This window comes from Protomyctophum bolini (assembly GCF_963924005.1).
Source record: "Protomyctophum bolini genome assembly, chromosome: 23".
Lineage (NCBI taxonomy): Eukaryota > Metazoa > Chordata > Actinopteri > Myctophiformes > Myctophidae > Protomyctophum > Protomyctophum bolini.
In genome coordinates this window covers 5,482,282-5,500,584 of record NC_137884.1, presented here as the reverse complement: position 1 = coordinate 5,500,584, position 18,303 = coordinate 5,482,282, and the positions used below count along the sequence as shown (strand labels likewise).

The 18,303-nt window shown below is 43.4% G+C and overlaps 2 protein-coding genes across 2 annotated transcripts in view; both read left to right on the top strand.

Annotated features, from left to right (window-relative positions):
- znf800b (zinc finger protein 800b) overlaps positions 1-9,225 on the top strand; it is a 47,478-nt gene extending 38,253 nt beyond the window's left edge. Inside the window, 6 exon segments of the mRNA XM_080757176.1 lie at positions 1,754-2,085; positions 2,747-3,254; positions 4,019-4,489; positions 4,491-4,571; positions 5,079-5,192; positions 6,136-9,225. Coding sequence (XP_080613302.1) covers positions 1,754-2,085; positions 2,747-3,254; positions 4,019-4,489; positions 4,491-4,571; positions 5,079-5,180 — 1,494 coding nt within the window. The 3' untranslated portion in view covers positions 5,181-5,192; positions 6,136-9,225.
- Positions 9,226-12,279: 3,054 nt separating this feature from the next.
- grm8a (glutamate receptor, metabotropic 8a) overlaps positions 12,280-18,303 on the top strand; it is a 252,876-nt gene continuing 246,852 nt past the window's right edge. Inside the window, exon 1 of the mRNA XM_080757178.1 lies at positions 12,280-12,512. The gene's annotated coding sequence lies outside the window, so the exon portion shown is untranslated. The remainder of the gene's footprint in view (positions 12,513-18,303) is intronic.

Below are 18,303 nucleotides of genomic sequence, written 5' to 3'. Positions count from 1 at the left end.
ATATGGTGTACAACCTGCTGTGTCCTGTCTTATGTGTAAATGCCAAACCCTTTTAGACCTGAGGACGATTCTAAAAAGATATCCTGACAGTTTTCTGAAAAACCTGTTAGTGGTGCTCAACCTTTTTCATGTCAAGGACCCCCAGAATTATCTGTAATTGGCCCGCGGACCCCCCATCTGAAAATGTGTTGTTTTCAGGGACCCCCCAGAAGCAAAGATTTGAGTTAAAAACGTTCGCTCTCAAAGAATATATATTCCAAGATGTGCGCCACATTTTTATGATTTTTCAAAAATAGCAGATCTACAAGCTCGTAGTGTGGCAGTGCCACACTATGAGCTTGTAGATCTGCTATTTTTCAATAGCTAAAGTATAACACAATGCTTACAACACCAAAAGGGGTTCCCGCCCAGAATGGGTTAAGTTGGCATGTGTTAACAAATACTTCCACATGAGGGCAGTAAAGAGTAAAGATAGGTTTCTTTTACAGTCAAGGAGGTCATGATACCGTACCTCGTAGCAAAGAGATATTCTGTAATTCCTGTTTCCGGGCCAAGTGACATAATATATGTCTTTAACCCATTCTGACCAGATTCATACGAGGTTTCCACTGGACACACACTGGTCTGATTAACCCATTCTGACCTGAGATCAGATTCTAAAAGTCGTTCTTCGATTTTTCAAAAATAGCAGACCTACAAGCTCGTAGCGCGCCACTCGGTGGCGCGCTATGAGCTTGTAGATCTGCTATTTTTCAATAGCTAAAGCATAACATGATGCTAACACCAAAATGGGTTCCCGTTCAGAATGGGTTAAGGGCAGATTCACACCGAGTCTGATTGATTTCGAACTGTTCCCGAATACGATTGCCTGGTCCCCGCTGGCCATCTTTCACACTGGCCTTGATTCTTCCGCTCCTGAGTGCACTTCATTCAACCGTAATGGTGGCTTTCACATCGCAGTGATCCATATCCGAGTACACTTCAATCGGTCCCGATGTGGTCCCGGGTGAGTGAGTGTGCACCCGGGACCATAGTGTGAATCTGCCCCAAAACGTCCGCACCGACTCTCACAACCTCTCCCCAAAAGGTTCCTCCATATTCTTGCTCTTCGTCGCATATAGCTTGAACTCGATGGAGGATGATTTATTTGTACACATGGATTCGGGTGACGTCGTCGTCGGAGGCCATTAGTGCATCTCTAGAACACAGAGAGATGGAATGAAGGCAGAGAGCAGACACAATGCTCCATCCGTATCCATACACCTACTTAACGTTGAGTGTAAATGGGCCTGCAGCTCTCAGGCTGCTGTGCTGGAGTGAGCCGTTTTATCTGTTGATGTTGAAGTGTTTATTAAACTAACGGCCCAGTCTCCTGAGTCACCAGCCTCTTCCTGGCTGCTGTGATGAATGGTAAATGGCACATTTATATTGCACCTTGTTTTCCTTTCTTTTTTTTTTTTAACCCAAAGCACTTTAAAGGGCACTAACCTGCCCCTCGGGAGAAGTTAGGAGTGAAGTGTCTTGCTCAAGGATACTTCGGAACCGGATCGAATGGGAACTTATTTATTAATTTTGTATTTCCAAGCCTAACTCCTGCGCCACTGCCGCCTTTGATGAGACCGGCTTCGATATATTTGATCCCTGGGGTGATGAAACGATGACCCTCCTTGCACACCATTCACTTGAAAACGTCTTTGGCAGCATGTTTTGATGAATAACTGAACGGATGTATTTTTTTTCGGGGGCATTTCAGGTGATGCTGAAGAGACACATGGGCATCGTGCACAAGATGTACAACCTGAAGAATGGCGGTGCCGCCAACGCCACGACAACCTCCTCCTCCTCCTCCTCGCAGCCGCCCAACAACGGCAGCGGTGCGAGCGCCGAGGGCGTCCGGGTGAAGCAGGAAGTGGAGGAGTCCTCGGACGATGAGAACGACGAAGAAGAAGAAGAAGAGGAAGACGAGGAGGAGGACACGGAAAGCAGCTCGTCCGCCTCGGCGTCTCCGAGCGACCGCGCCGACACGCCGCCGAGGAAGGGGGCGGCCACTTCGCCCGCGCCGGCAGCAGCGGCGCCGACCAAAGGGTAGGCCTGGCACAATTATTACATAACCGTCTAAAAGGGTAGGCCTGGCACAATTATTACATAACCGTATGAAAGGGTAGGCCTGGCACAATTATTACATAACCGTCTGAAAGGGTAGGCCTGGCACAATTATTACATAACCGTCTGAAAGGGTAGGCCTGGCACAATTATTACATAACCGTCTGAAAGGGTAGGCCTGTCACAATTATTACATAACCGTCTGAAAGGGTAGGCCTGGCACAATTATTACATAACCGTATGAAAGGGTAGGCCTGTCACAATTATTACATAACCGTCTGAAAGGGTAGGACTGTCACAATTATTACATAACCGTCTGATTGTAATTATTTGAGATCACAATTATTTTTGCATAATCATCATAATCGCTTAAATCAATCAATCATAAACGTGTCACTTTTTGTAGCTTGTAGATCAGCTATTTCCGCTACTTAAAAAGAAATCAGTAAATTCTTTGTATATTGTATATCTGCCCTGTGCAATCTTTGATTACGAAGCCTTAGAGGCAATCTGAAATGACAGTTTTTTTTGATGCATATCAAAGTTCCAATGTTCAGCCATGCCAAAAATCACAATTAAGTCGCTGATTGCAATTATTCACGTGACAATTAATTGCCAACCCCTACATTTGTGATGGCGACAGCCCGGCCAAAGGGGTGAAGGTGAAGACGGAGGAGCAGGCGCCCCCGCCGAGCCCCAAGTCCTCCACCGCGTCCTCGTCCTCGTCCCCCCCGCCGCCGGCCCCCCGCGCCGCCGCCGCCTCCTCCGGCTCCACCAAGGCCCCCAAGCTGTCGGTGGGCTTCGACTTCAAGCAGCTCTTCTGCAAGCTGTGCAAGCGGCAGTTCAGCTCGCGGCAGAACCTCACCAAGCACATCGAGCTGCACACGGACGGCACCGACATCTTCATCAAGTTCTACCGCTGCCCGCTCTGCCGCTACGAGTCGCGGCGGAAGCGCGACGTCCTGCGCCACGTCACCGTGGTGCACAAGAAGTCGTCGAGCTACCTGGCCAAGATCATGCCCAACCTGGAGAGCCGCGCGGTGAAGCGCTCGGCCGAGTCGGTGCTCAACAACTCCAGCCTCGCCAAGAAGATCTCCACGGCCGTGGAGGCCGCCACGAGCAGCGGTGGCAGTGCCGCCGCCAAGAAGGAGGTTTGTTTATTTGTTTTTTTGAAAGGATCCCCATCAGCTGATGCCATGGCCACACAAAAACATATGACAAAACACAACATTATACTTTATATAGGTCACATTATAGTTACATCAAGGCGGCGGCGGTGGCTCAGGGGGTAGAGTGGCTGGATGGTAACCGCAAGGTTGCCAGTTCGAACCCCGGGCTCCCCCAGAGTTAGTGTCGAAGTGTCCTTGAGCAAGACTCTGAACCCCTAATTGCTCCTGATGTGCTGGTTGGTGCCTTGCATGGTTTCCGCCGCCATCGGTGTATGAATGTGTGTGAATGTAATGCGCCTTGGATAAAGGCGCTTTACATAGATTGTGCATTACATTCACCATTTATCAATATCATTGTAGAAACGGATTCAATTGCATTCATTCACGTTACAGATACATCAACAAATTCAACATCAATATAAAAGAGATTAAAACATAAACACTGCTACGAAATAACTTAATTTTGCCTAAGGTTATTCCTTTAGCTATGGTCATCTTCATTCCAGTAAACACCTCTGCACTTTTTCTTAAAGGCAGATTTTTTATGTTTATTTTTAGACGAATGTCAAGTGTTAATTATTCCATTCAACTATAGCTCTATAAATTACTGCATTTTTTTTCATGGAGCTTGTCTTTGAGCTACAGTAGGTACAACAATATGACCATTAACAGCATATCTTGTATTGTGACGTATGTGTGTGTGCCATATAATAATACAATAATCTATCTGCTCAAACAAAAACCAGGTGAACGGACGCAACGCCTCCTCCTCTTCTGGCCCGCCCTCCCCTCCCTCGCCACCCGTCACCCGCAAGCAGGACCAACAGTCTTCGTCGTCCTCGTCGGGTGCGACCTCCTCCGGGGCGGCGCCGGCCACCACCACCACCACCACCTCCTCCTCCTCCTCCTCCTCGTCTTCCTCGACTGCTCCGTCTTCATCCAAAACGTTCGCCCCATCGCCCCCCGTCACCAGGAAGCAGGAGAGACAGCAGCGCCAGCGCTCCTGCAGCCCGCCGCTGACCCGACGCAGCGACAAATTCGCCCACCTGCGGCAGAACGACGCGGCGGCGGCTCACACCCGGCGCAGCGAGGCCGAGAGCGTAGCGTCGGAGACCCACTCCTCCGAGGTCAAGGTCACCAAGAACTTCTCGCTCCACGCCTGCGATCAGTGTGGACGAGCCTTCGCCAAGAAGGTACGCAGAGAGCGGAGCGTCGGAGACCCACTCCTCCGAGGTCAAGGTCACCAAGAACTTCTCGCTCCACGCCTGCGATCAGTGTGGACGAGCCTTCGCCAAGAAGGTACGCAGCACAGGGCGCTGCCGCATTCCACACTATGTTCACTTACCTCAGAAGGTCTTATTGTTGCTCAGAGGCTGAACAAATTGACCATTACATTTGGAAACATTTGTACCCTATCTTTTTAAAAACAATATACAATAATTAAAAAAATGAATAACTCACGAACACGACATGGCATGTTTCACAGAAATATTTATCTAATATATTTACATTGTGTATACATGGAATATTACTCTTTGCATACAATATAGATTTATTTTTTATGAATATTTATTAATTCTAGATGAACATGTATAGATTATTTATCCACAAAGACTAAATGGAAATGTTATGAACACGTTTATTTCATTAATTGATTTGCATTAACGCATTAACATTGCCCCAATGTGTAAAATGATACATGAGTACACTCTGTCCGTGATGATAATGATATGGACTCTGTATTGCACTATCCTTGATTTAATGTGTGTGTGCGTGTGTGTGTGTGTGTGTGTGTGTGTGTGTTAGCTATATCTGGAGTCTCATAAGCGTAGCCACCGTAATGCTGCAGCTGCTACAGAGAACAGGAGGAAAGGAATCAACACCCGATCAAAATCGCTGCTCTGGTGAAGATGCTACACAGTGAGTATAACGCACGCACGCACGCACGCACGCACGCATGCGCAGGGCTTAAAGTTATCTTGTGCAAATGGAACCATAATGGTCCATTTGGTTACACTAGACCTGTACGTGCCCGTTGGCCAGTGCCCAATACCTGTTGTCATCCCACCCGTTTTAACTGTCTGTCTGTGTCCCTCATGGAGATCTCTGTATCTGTCTGTCTGCCTGTGTCTGAAGAGTGCAAAGTGACTGTGAAAACTGGACTGGGCAAGTAATCAATTGGCAAGTGTGGGGTTGACATGGCAATCAATTGGCTGAGGCATTTATAGTAGGATTTTACAGATAAATTAAGAGGATTTACATTGAAATTAACGAACTCAGCTTTTTGAACGAAATGCATTGTTTTATAATAGTAGAACAAAAGCTTGATGGCCTGTCAGTACTTGAATATCAACTTCTCATTCTTCTCTCTTTATGTAATGTTGTGTGTATTCTCTCTCTGTCTCTCTCTGTCTCTCTCTCTCTCTTTTCTGTTCTGCTTTGATCTCTGTCTCTATCTCCTCTTCTCTTCCCTTATTTCTCTCCATCCCCCTTTCTGTATCTCAGTTCTGTCTTTGTTCACTCTTTTCATTTTGCAATACCGCCCTCATGTCTCTCTTGTTCTTTTTCTCTGACACTCTTTTGTACTCCTGCCTTCATGTCTCTCTATGCTTCTCTCTGTCTCTCTCTCTCTCTCTCTCTCTCTTACACACTCACACTCACACTCACACTCACACTCACACACACACTCACACTCACACACACACACACACACACACACACACACACACTCACACACACACACACACACACACACACACACACACACACACACACACACAGAACTGCGGTCGCTTACAAACGTCATTATTGTGTTCTTTTTACCCGCTCATCAATCTCTCTCTCTTTCTCTCTCTCTCTCCAGTCTAAACCGGAGATAAAGAGCGAGCAAGCCACTAATGGAGACGAAGAGGGGGATGAGAACCCTGAACTGGAACGACTCCGATGAAAAGGAGGAGAAGGGATGAGAACGAGAAGAAACAAAAACAATGAAGTGTGATGAATGAGTTAAGCAAGAGGAATTTTATTACTTTCTCTTTTCTTTCATAAAGGACCAAATATGTTGTCGGAATAAGACCTATTTTTGGGAGGTTGAGATACTGAACCATTGTTGGAGGGCCTGCATTTGATGCTTGCTGTAGTACACAAACTGGCCTGTTGGTGGCGCTTCTGTATATTTGAGCAGTGACTGTGGAGTGAAAGTACACTCACTGCTACTACTGTATGTAAATGTAGATTCCTACAGACACTAGTTTGTACTCTTGGTAAAACGTGTGTGTGTGTGTGTGTGTGTGTGTGTGTGTGTGTGTGCGTGTGTGTGTGTGTGTGTGTGTGCGCGTGCAACATAACTGGATCGTTGGCACCTATTGCGTATCACACTTGAAACGCAGAGGAGCTTTTGGAGACTATCAATACAGGCAGAGAGTACAGGCTTTGTTAATAACTGTATATTTTCTAACTCCCCTGAAAGCAGAAAGGGTAGGAGATGGCAACAATTGCAGGAAGATTCATAATTATATTTACTCAAACTAGTACATTTATCGTATCTGCATCGATCCCTATGGACCTCCATATTTTAGCCTGTGCAATACAGCTATAACCTGGTAGCAGGGAACTCCTTAAGTCTTAAGCACTATGAATAGGCCTTAAGCCTTAAGGCCTATTCATACTCCCGTTTTAGGTGATAAGGTGACCATCGAAAACTCGACAGTTCTTTTTGCCATTGATTACAAATCAAAACAAAAACTTCGACAAACAGAAGAACAAATATGCAGCCATTTTCTTCTGCCTAACCCAGCATCATTGTGCGTATCCGTATACCTGCGTGGCCTTGTCTACATTGAGAAAAACCTTTTGAGAATACGGGCACTGTTCTAGAATCACATGTCATAGGACCAAGTCACAAGTTAAGGTCAAATGAGTAGGCTAAATTGTGTTCACCATTTATGCATTCACGCAAACATAGATCTTGTTTGGGCACAGGTCTAACCTTGTTATGGTTAATCCAAGTAATGGATTTTCCTAAAGAAAATACACTAAATCAGCCTCGTCGTCAGCCGTCAGCCCTACAAAGCTGTCCACTTATATTATAATAATTCGTTTAGCGTCAGTGACGATAACCTTGGTCTCTTTAGTTCCATATTTCCACAAAATGTCCATATTACGCCCCTAATTAAAGGTCACAAGGCAAAACAAAAAATGCTCCAGACAAAGGGCTCTGACAGTGAAAAATATAATAGTTGCAGGGAATCATTCATTTTAGTTTAATCTCTGAAAAGTAATTGTAACTGCCTTCGGGGAAAGCATGCCCATGTGGCCTACTGTTTTTTTTCTCTTAAAGTTGTGTGTATTAATTTTAAGAACATGAATTATTAACATGGCAGTGCTTTCCTACAGAGGAGCATGTGTGACGTAAGGGCAAAATGGCTGCCGTGAGTGATATGTAGAAACATTTATTTCTTTCAAAAATATTGTTGACAAGGAAGTGGGCAGTTTATAATTTAGTGGAATTTATAATTTAGTTGAATGTAGTAGTTGCCTTTGACTGCTTTGTCATTGGAAACATAAATCATTTAATTCAAAAGAGCGTTGCAGTGACAAATATCACCCTCCCTGCCTGGCTTCCTTCCCCCAAACATGAGCCGATTGTGTTCATTTATTTTAGACGTGCGGCAAAGTCGGCCGGATGCACTAATAATTAGACTCTTAACCTAAATGCTGTATCAGCCATTTGTTTAGACCGTTTTTTTTAAATACTAACTGTAGATGTGTTATACATTTTGTGAATGACTGCTGTGCTTTACTATCCATAGCTATGACAAGTTCATCATTTGGACTCAACGACCAACTTTTCACAGTTGTCAATTGTAATATTTCCCCTCCGATAGCCTTTGGTATAAACTGTTACTTTTAAAATATCCATTACTTGGGCTCCAGAGACTACATACTATAAACTGCCGGTCTCTTAAGCTCACAACGCAGCGTGATGCAATTGGTTTTCAGCTTGTAAATCTGCTATTTCTGGAGTTGAATCAAGCTTTCATTTATACTTTGTTGTACGACTGTGTGGTACAAAAAAAGATTACATATCTCAAACTATAATAGAAAGTGTTGATGTGTGTCCAGCTGAAAGTATGTTATTCGTGTATGAAAGGTTGTGTGCCAAAGTATGAATTCGTCACTACCATGTTTTTGTTCATTTACTGGAAGATTTTTTTTTCTTTTAGAGAGAGATAGAGAGAGCTTAGAGCTAGTTTACAACAACAAGGCCTCGATGGTAGTCTGAAACACTGGTGGAAAAGAGAGAGAACACAATAGTGAGCTTTTTAATTTTATTGTTTTGATAGACCAAATGTACCCTTGTCTTCTCGTTCAATCAGAAAGCCATGAAACAAAACCAGGAAAACAAAATGAAAGAAATATTGACCAAAATTTATTTTCCTAACTGAAAACAAAAATGCTTGTGTGTTAAAGGTCTTGGGGGAGAAAAACTTGTATATATTGATTTATCCTATACAAACAGTATAAATGATAGATATAACCGCAAATTATTAAAAAGAAAAATGCATAGTTTTGAATCCTGCGTTAGTTATTTGACTGTATTTACTGTTGGTTGACTCAAATGCTTCAAACCTCTGTCTGACCAGCTGCAGTACTATGACATATTCGTTCAGTAGCGACTAAAGTTTACTCTGTTGTATTTGTCATCTTTTTATTTCTTTCTTTTTGAAGGAGGGAAGTGTTTACCTTTAGACTGTCTGTCTAAAAAGACAGGAAACGAGAAGAAAACCTGAGATTCTTTAGTATGACCTTCTGTCGATGTTTGCTTTAATCTCTGTTGTTTTCTTCCCTTTGCTAATATTCACATTCTCGTTCCGTTGCACCTTGTAGAGGACAACAGTAGAGAGCTATTTAGAGAATACTTTTCAGTTGAATGTAAAACCAACCACTTAAAATAAACTACTCCTTTCCTACGGGGAAATATTGTGCAGTGTTTTATTATTATTATTTATTTATTTACGTTTGTCCTCCGACGTGAGTCACACTGCTGTCAGTCATATTTGTTTACTGTGTGTGAAAGAAGGGGGAGTAGAATGACAATTTCTTTCTTCACGAATTCATCTTTTGAGACAGGCCTGTTCCATTTCTCTGCAGTATTTCCAGGAGAATATTTTGTTATTGCAATAAACCTACAGGAATTTGTCTGGTTGTAGTTGGTGCTGAGATATCGACAGCTTGTAAAGATTCACCGTGTAAATAGCCACACACACAGTAGTGCAGGAACAACACAATCTCAGGTTGTTTTCATTTGAGTTCACTTAAACCGGCTTTACTGTTATGTTATGTTATTTCAAAATGACATTTCAGAACAAAAAAGACATCGGCTGGTTGAACTATTTTGAAAGGTTTTTCAAGGTTTCAGCCTTCAGTCTTCAGTCCAGCCTGGAGATGACTGAGAGACTTGGATAAGGAGGTGGGCACTCCTTGTTGAGGTCTTGAGGAAGGGTCTGAGTACACTGTACCTACATACAGTATAGCCTACACTACAGGATTGAATCATCGCTACACTGTGCCTTAAGGCTCCTTCATAGTCTGGATTTTCGGTGGTGAGGTTACCACCGAACTACAACATGATGTCACAAGCCGCGGTGAAGAGCAAACCACTGCCACTGCTCCAGCCCTTCTCTCTGTTTTTACTCACCACCGCTCAACGTTATTTCAGCTCCGGTGGTCACCTCACCATCGAAAATCCAGACTATGAATGAGCCTTTAAAGGACAACTGTCTGTCCAGCCAAGACCACTCCAGACAGGTTCTTGAGCTGGAGTCACCAGGGTGTTGGAGCAATGGAGATACAAAGACTTCTGCAGGGGGGAAACCCAGTCCTTTTGACATTCATATATCTCGACAATCAAAATACGACCTATTTTCTCAGTGGTCATTTTTATAGGTTTTATGTAATAGCTTATAGTGGTTGTCATTGGTTTGAACTTTGAATGTCTCACGTGCATGGTCTCTAGAAAATTAAGTTGAAATGAAACATTTCACCAAATTAGACTCCTCCTCTCTATCTCTATCTCGCTCTTTTGATGGGCCTACCACATGTGACCTAATTAACCTTGGCCAAATTTAAACATAAATTGAATGTGTGTAATGTGGCATTGTTCCTGTGGAGCCTACCTCAGAATAGGCTACTTGGGCTAGTAGTTGACTATAGACAGCCATGCAGACATTTGTGCATGCAAATGTGACTCATGGTCTGATTGGGTCCTTTGATGTCGGGGGAAAAAAACGATGATGTTATTGATTGATATAGTCTAGACAAAATAAATCATTTAATAATTTCGGTAGTATTTTGAAATGAGAGGTAGACTAAAGGAGGCCTGTGAAATGTCAGCCGATAATGTATAGGCAAACCAGACACTTGTTTTGTTGTAATGAATGCTTTGAAAGTGATTCTTCACGCAACTCCAACAGTTCCACCGCGAGATGGCGCCATTGCTCCATGTCCGTACTAGTAGTACTATACCATGGTGGTTGTGACCAGAGTGTAGAGTAGAAGAACTAGCCCATTGAGAGATAAAATGAGCACTTGATTTATTGATTCAATGATTGATTGATTGAAGTATTTTTTAACAGTTTGCAGAATTACAGTACATTTCAAAGCACAACTCAATACAAAAACTGTCAACTGTGAGTTGACGACCAATAAACCACTACGCTTGTTTACAAGAGCTGGGTCCACCATGTTCAATTCATCATAACATTTAGAGACATACAAATATAGTACTTCTATATCTTAGATACATACTCTAAGTTCTATATAGCCATAAAAACAGGAAATCATCATCATACATCCCCATTCCATTGTTACAATGGGAGTCAACGATAGTGCATGTCCACTCTTACTATTTCACTCGGGTTGGTTGGGACTTTGTGACCAAATTGGAGTTGGACATGTTGCGCTGCACAACTCATGTCTAATCACACTGGGGAACACCGCCAGCCAGTGTCCGTTCCGGCTGCCTGCTCCCTCCCTCCTCCCTCTCTTCCCTGCAGCTTATCAAAGTGTTATTTGCTCCTCCAGATGGGATGCGCTTCATTTATTTAATTTGATTCACCTATATAGACCGTGCCCGCTACGGTTTACAAGACCAAATCAATAGGCGCTGTAAAAATGGATTTCGGCCCAGGCAATTAAGAGGACTGGACTGTCTAGGCTGAGTGTGCAGCATGTGAGCATATTCTGATGAGTTATAAATGTGTTGAAGTAATTGACCTGCAAGAACCCACTTTGCGTAAAGAAAAGAAAGAAAAAAATCCCTATCGATCGAATTGATGAGTAATAAAGTTGATTGATTAGGGCTGGTTGCGCAACAGCAACAGGCACTGCGTGCGCAATTAGACCGTGATTTTCAAACAGGTGCGTCTGTTTTAGAGCGATTCTTCTCTTCCTGCATCAATAACCATGCAGGGAGAGAGAGTGGGGGGAGTGGGACTGTGGGAGTATTTTTTGTGATTCATTTTGCGGAGTGTGCATGGTGGTGGTTTCAGCGTCGACAAACGGAGCTCTTGTGTGCGTTTAGGAGGGAAAACAACTCGAAAGGAGACTGGACGATTACAAAAACAAAAAAAAAACAGGTGGGTGTTTAGGGGAACATAATATACAACACGTACATATTGACTTAATTGGGTGCCTTCTTCTCTGATATCTCGGTTATGGCTTACAGCATTAGGCTGTACTATAGGAATTCCTCAGCACCCAACCCCCCCACCCCCTCTCCCTCCCCCTCCCTGTCATTCTTTCGCATGGAGTTAATTGGGTGTCTTCCCTCGACCGTCGACTCTTCTTCTCCAGGACTATTATTAATATTTATTTCCCCATTACAACAACAACAACACGGTCACCGTCACGGACGGGAGGGACACTTTCCCTCTCGAACTGGTTGTGACGCACGCCTTTCCCCCTCCTCTCATTGTATTTTATTTTCTTTCATTTAGCTTAAATCCGTGCATTCCGCTGTTGGGGGGGATTCCAGAAGGATTGAGAGCGAGAGCGAGAGAGAGAGAGAGAGAGAGAGAGAGCCACACAGAGACCGAGAGAGAGAGGGGAACAGACTGCCAGTGGAAAAAACTGCTGAGCTCCGCAAGGAAGTTGCCCGAGGGCGGACAGGGATGATGCGCTCTCATCTTCAGCGCGCTGGAGACACCGGAGGGTCCTCTTCTTCATACTGGATATGAGGTATCAACAGAAATCTCATCTCTTCTCATTTGCGGCATTTTTTTTGTCTTCTGGCGATGTTACCCTGGTGGCGTACCCTGTTGGTGTCACTTATTTGGCGTGGTTGTTTTGCACAGATGCAGCGGGTATACCCCCGTGTCAGTCTCTGATGGCATTTCTGGGGATTAAGGATTGTCGTTATTTCTGCAGGTTATGAGGTGGAGGGGCTTCTCTCTCCTTCCTTCTCGGGATTTAATTGTCATTTGATTCCCCCAATCATCATAATTCATTTGCGACAGCCTGGGACAACGGAGATATGAAATCGCATTTGTGTTTGATCAATAACAGTGCATTCTTGCGCATGGATATATGATATTGGACACATTTATTTCCATAATACGTTCCAATAGCACGTTGCGAATGCTGCAGGTAACAATTATTTTCGCTTCCCTGTTGCTGCCAGCCACTGTCTTAATTAGGGGGTGCAGTCTGGATGCCATGACACAGAACACACACACACACACACACACACACACACACACACACACACACACACACACACACACACACACACCTGGTTTCTCCATAATGCCCTCAACCTGTAGGTCTCCAAGCATTGACTTTAACCACAAAGGTGTTATAATAATGATAAACGGCCAAACCAATTACCTTATAGTTTGTCGGCAATAGCACTATGGGAGCCATATACTGTATGCTTTCATGATTGTGAAAGATCTGTCATGCATGCACTTCATTTGAGTGGGAGGGGTGACATGCGTCAGCGTGTGTGTGTGTGTGTGTGTGTGTGTGTGTGTGTGTGTGCGCGCGTGCAAGCGAGAGAGAGAGAGAGAGAGGGTATAGGTGGATGTCGGATGTTGTAGTTGCCATAAGAATCTGAAATGAGATGTAGTGATGGCATGCTTTTAGGGTGGTGTGTGTGTGTACGTGCGTGCGTGCGGTGGGGGCAGGGGGGCTTTTAAGGTGTGTGAGTGTGAGAGAAGGGGGTTGCATAATGGTAGCATGTAATGCAAAGGGCACGACGATGGTGTGATCTGGACTCCCAAGAGCTTTATTTGTCAGAAATGCACAAATCAAATGTCATTCTGTAACTGCAGGGGGGAAAAACGAGACAGACAGAGAGATGGGAGGGGAGGATGAATGGGTGGATGCATATAAGAGAAATAGAAATACAGATGATGGGAGGGGAGACTATATGGATGGGTGGATAGATAACATACAGAGAGAGAGAGAGAGAGAGAGAGAGAGAGAGAGATCACATTCTGAAATGAGCATCATGCTCCCTGGGGAGAAGAGGTGGCCTGCAATGTGATAGAGCAGTCTGAAGAGGAGAGCAGAGGAGTGAGCAGGAGAGGTGAGGAGAGAACAGGAGAGAAGGGACAGGCATAAAGAGGAGAGAGAGGAGATGTAAGCGGGAGAGAAGAGGAGTCAGGGGCACGATGAGAGGAGAGGAGAGGAGGGCATAGCAGATATGGAATAAAAGACATGCAGTGGAGGAGAGGATGATGATGATGATGATGAAATAAAAAGGAAGAAAGGGAGACGTGAGGAAGAAACAGAAGAGCAGGAAGGAAGCAGGGAGGGGAAGAACTGATGAGAAATGCAAGAAATGGGGTGCAGAGGAGGTGAGGGGATGAGAGAAGGAAAGGGCTTTCAGGGGAGGAGAAGATGGGAAAGCTGGAGGCAGCGACGACAGAGTGTTGGAGAGGAGGGTGGTACAGATTGTGGTGAATTAAAAAGATCGATGAGCCAGGCTGTGAATCGCAGGGCAGAACACTCAAATGATAATCCATCGAGTTGCGGCGCAACGCGTTGTTAGCCTGAAGATCTGTTATGTCGGCAAGCGCCACCGCCATGCAATGGAGTATTTAAATTAGGCATAACACTATCTATCTGCCTGGCACCCAGCCCCTAACCATCACAACGCTCCTCTCTCCTGCACAAAGAGAGGATATACACAGTGGAATTGAGAGGTCTTTGGGGAAAGGATTTGGCATTATCATGATGGTGTCAGCGTGAACCTTTCCCTCCTCCTTAGATCTCTCTATATCAGGTGTAGCGCTTAAAAAAAAAAAAAAAACATTATTACGCACTCTCCTTTCCGCACTGGCTGCCTGCCTGCCTTTTATGCAGGCCTGCAAACAGCCGTTCAGGATTTATGTATAGTTCCGACCTAGACCTGTTTGAAAAGACCTCATGACATAATCAAATGTGAACTTCAAAGAGAGAGCTGTACATTTGAATTGAAATAAATTAATTAAGGCCTGCTATAGATGAGGTTAAGTTTATCTCTTTTTCAATATGCAGAAGAATCATGACTGATCGTACGTCTTACTTACGTACCTCAAGAGACCTTAATTAAAGATGTAGGGAACACTGTTCCTTTAAAAGAAAAAAGGCTTTATTTCATCATAGCTTATAAAAAAAGAGGAAAAAGAGAATAAAAGGGAGGGGAAAAACGCACACACACACACACACACACACACACAAAGGAAATGAACCTAAACTGACTCATTGTTCATTATCTAACCCAGCGGTTCCCAAACCTTTTTGGCCATGCACCTCCTGTTACCTCCTGACCTAGCTGACGCACCCCCCATGGAAATCTAAATTGCCTAAGACATACATTCCCTATTCATCCACATATATGCCTGAATATTGCATATTATACATGCAGCATAGGCTATATTCTGCATATACTTGCCATATATTGGCATAATCTGTTAATATATTTAAAACCAGTAAGACGTCCACGCAGACTGCTGGGCGAGCGCTGGCGCTTTGCTATGGGGGGTAATAACTTTGGGGCAGACCCGTCTAGAGTTAGAAATTTGAATGGACAAGTCAAGAGACCTGGGCACCATATATGGTGCCTGACCAACACACCAACTAACGGGAAATGCACGCAATAAAACCATAGCACCACCATTATCTTTTTCATGTCGCGCACCCCCTAGAAGCCCACCACAAGGGGTGAACTCACCAAATTTGGGAACCACTTCCCAAATAGAGTGGATCTATGCAAGTGCTCCTAATGAATTAGGCTTGTTTGATGCTAGCCTGTAACCTTTAATATTGTGAACGGAGAACTGAAATTCATTCTACGGTATTACAGTAGCCCAGGATTAGTGTGTCTGTTAAATAGGTTCAAATTTGTCTATTAAAAGGGTTAAAAAATGTCTTAAAGAAGATCAATCTTACTCCATTCTGATTTAGATCAATCTTTTGGACAACACTCAGCCATTTGCACGGACAGGGACTCACAATCCCCTCTTCCATGTGCCAAAAATAGTGTTCCATTGTGTTTCAGTGGATTGCCTCATACTTCGCAGATTAACTTCACAATTAAAACGATGGCAAATGTCTTTAATTAGAAACACTCCACACCTCTGAAGGTTTGGGGATAAAGTTGAATAAGCCCTAATAAGTCCATGTGTTACAGGAGCACAGAGGGACTGTAGCCTACAGTATTGTGTATAATGTCAGTGGTAGTGGTACACTAATTAGGTACTATATTGTAGAACAGCATCTGTGTAAAATGGCAGCTGTTTGGACCGCCTGCTGGGTTCACACCTGGCGGTGCCTCAGGTGATTCAAACTGAAAAAGGGGTTTAATAACATTATTAAAGAGAAAAATAAACTCATTGCATGGTTGACCAGTCAGCTCTGGCATTGCGTAACAACAAGCGATGCTTTATGAGTAATTCATACAATCATTTCTAGCGCAGACGACATGAAATGCAGAAAATCCATAAAACTTCCCAAACATTAATAAGAAAAAAATAAACAACAGAAAGCAAACCTTCAATCTCCAGCTGCACTAGGGCTATTACTGTATATGCCCTATAAACTAGGGCAGCTTTCAGGAGATAGCAATCCAATGAGGTCTGGCCTTAATCTCAACTCAAGGTTGTTCAGTTCATTAGATAAAGATATCATATCATTATTTATAGAAAAAGAAATGCTGTGCAGTGAAAATAAAGCCAGTCCATGGCAGTCATTCTCAGAGATATCCTTTGTTTATAAGCTGAGAACAGTGGAAAACACATGTTTACATTTGGGGATTTGCAAGATACATATTTCAGTAAGCCTTCCATACGTGAGCAACACTGAAGATTAGAATAATCGTGCTTTTCACGACTACGCCTCTGGCAAATTATTTACATAACACACCATTGTGTAGTCGTGTGTACCGTATTGATGTTTCCAAAGAAAAATGCTTTTCTTCTCTAAAGCCATTGAATTGGAAAATGTGTTGAGAAGACTATATTTGTAGAAATTGTTCAGGACTATCGGACCAAGGCCCAGAATGAATCTAAATCTCATGTAAAGGAATCGACATTCTACAGATCTAGGACGAATAGGCCGACGCATATTCTAAAATATTATAGTTGATTAAGGGAATATAATAACATAGCTCTATTGTGCTCCGATGAAGGCTCTTAGCTAAAACATTCATTTTGGTGTGTGCCAATAAGAAACTGTGAGCACTTGAGTCTTCCATTTATTTGAAATTCGAGATGTGCTACCTTTTGGGGATTTTGGGTCTTAAGCACTCCACTGGGAAAACCCATTGTTTGATGCACAACCTCGTTTTCCTTTTAAGGAATACAATATGGATTATAATTTTGTAGAACCAGCTTTATTGAATACTTGTCGGATGGTAAAACAACGTGCGATCGCAGGAGGCTTCTTTGTACGAAGGTTTCATGTGCCAAACATAACGATCTGCTGTACAAGATTGCCGATGTTTGGCAGGTGACACCGTCATATGACGGAAGCATAAATCTGGCTGAAGGGACAGTTTCCATAGCCAGGCCATCAGGCTGCTCAACAGGCGCTGAGCCCTGCTGCACGTCTGTACATAGCAGTGTTGTTTTTGGCAGCAGATTTCTATTTTAGTTTAGTTTTAGTCATAGTTGCTTGAAACATTTTCATTTAGTTTTAGTCACATGTTAGTCACCTGGAATGTTTTAGTGTTTAGTCTAGTTTTAGTTGACTAAATATCATAAGATTTTTGCAGTTGATTTAGTCGGCTAAAATGTATTTTGGCGGGCCTCGATGCCGTCGTAATGACTGATTTTACACTTGCTGAAAATAGCGATCTACAACTCTACAAGTTGTGTACTTGTAGATCGGCTACCGACGAACATTTTTCGTCTTAGTTTTAGTTGACGAAAACAACACTGGTACATAGTCACCTATAATTATACCTATGTGCTTTTACAATATCTGCTCTTTCTTGTTTCTACTATTTTATTTTTACTCACACAGACCCGTCCGCCCTGATTTTACACAAATATCCTCTTAAATCTTTTATGTGTATTTGAATATTTGAACAACAGACAGAATAGACTGAGGAACACTATATTTGCCCCTGTTGTACATTTGACTATATATTATATATGTAAGCACTGTTCTAGTGCATGTATACAGTATATACCTTTTATTTTTATTCTTTAACAATGTGTACTTCAGTCAGGACAACTCAAGTCGATGGAATATATATTTATTGAATATATAAAAGCAATATATTTCTTATAGTTTGGCGACAAATTGGATCTGCTTTTTAGGTACTCGGATCAAGCGCATCGGTCCCGACCATAGGGACCCTGAATCAGATCCAAAAGGACAGGTGGTAGCTGGGGTGGAGGAGGGTGAGCAGCAAAACTTTGGCATATGGCGGCGCAGCAGAAATTAGCAGAAGCAGCAAGCAAGCAGGAGGAGAGTGCAAACCCGTCCAGTTTAAATATCCGGTATGAAGATGGAGTGAGTGTGTGATTGGCTGACTGAA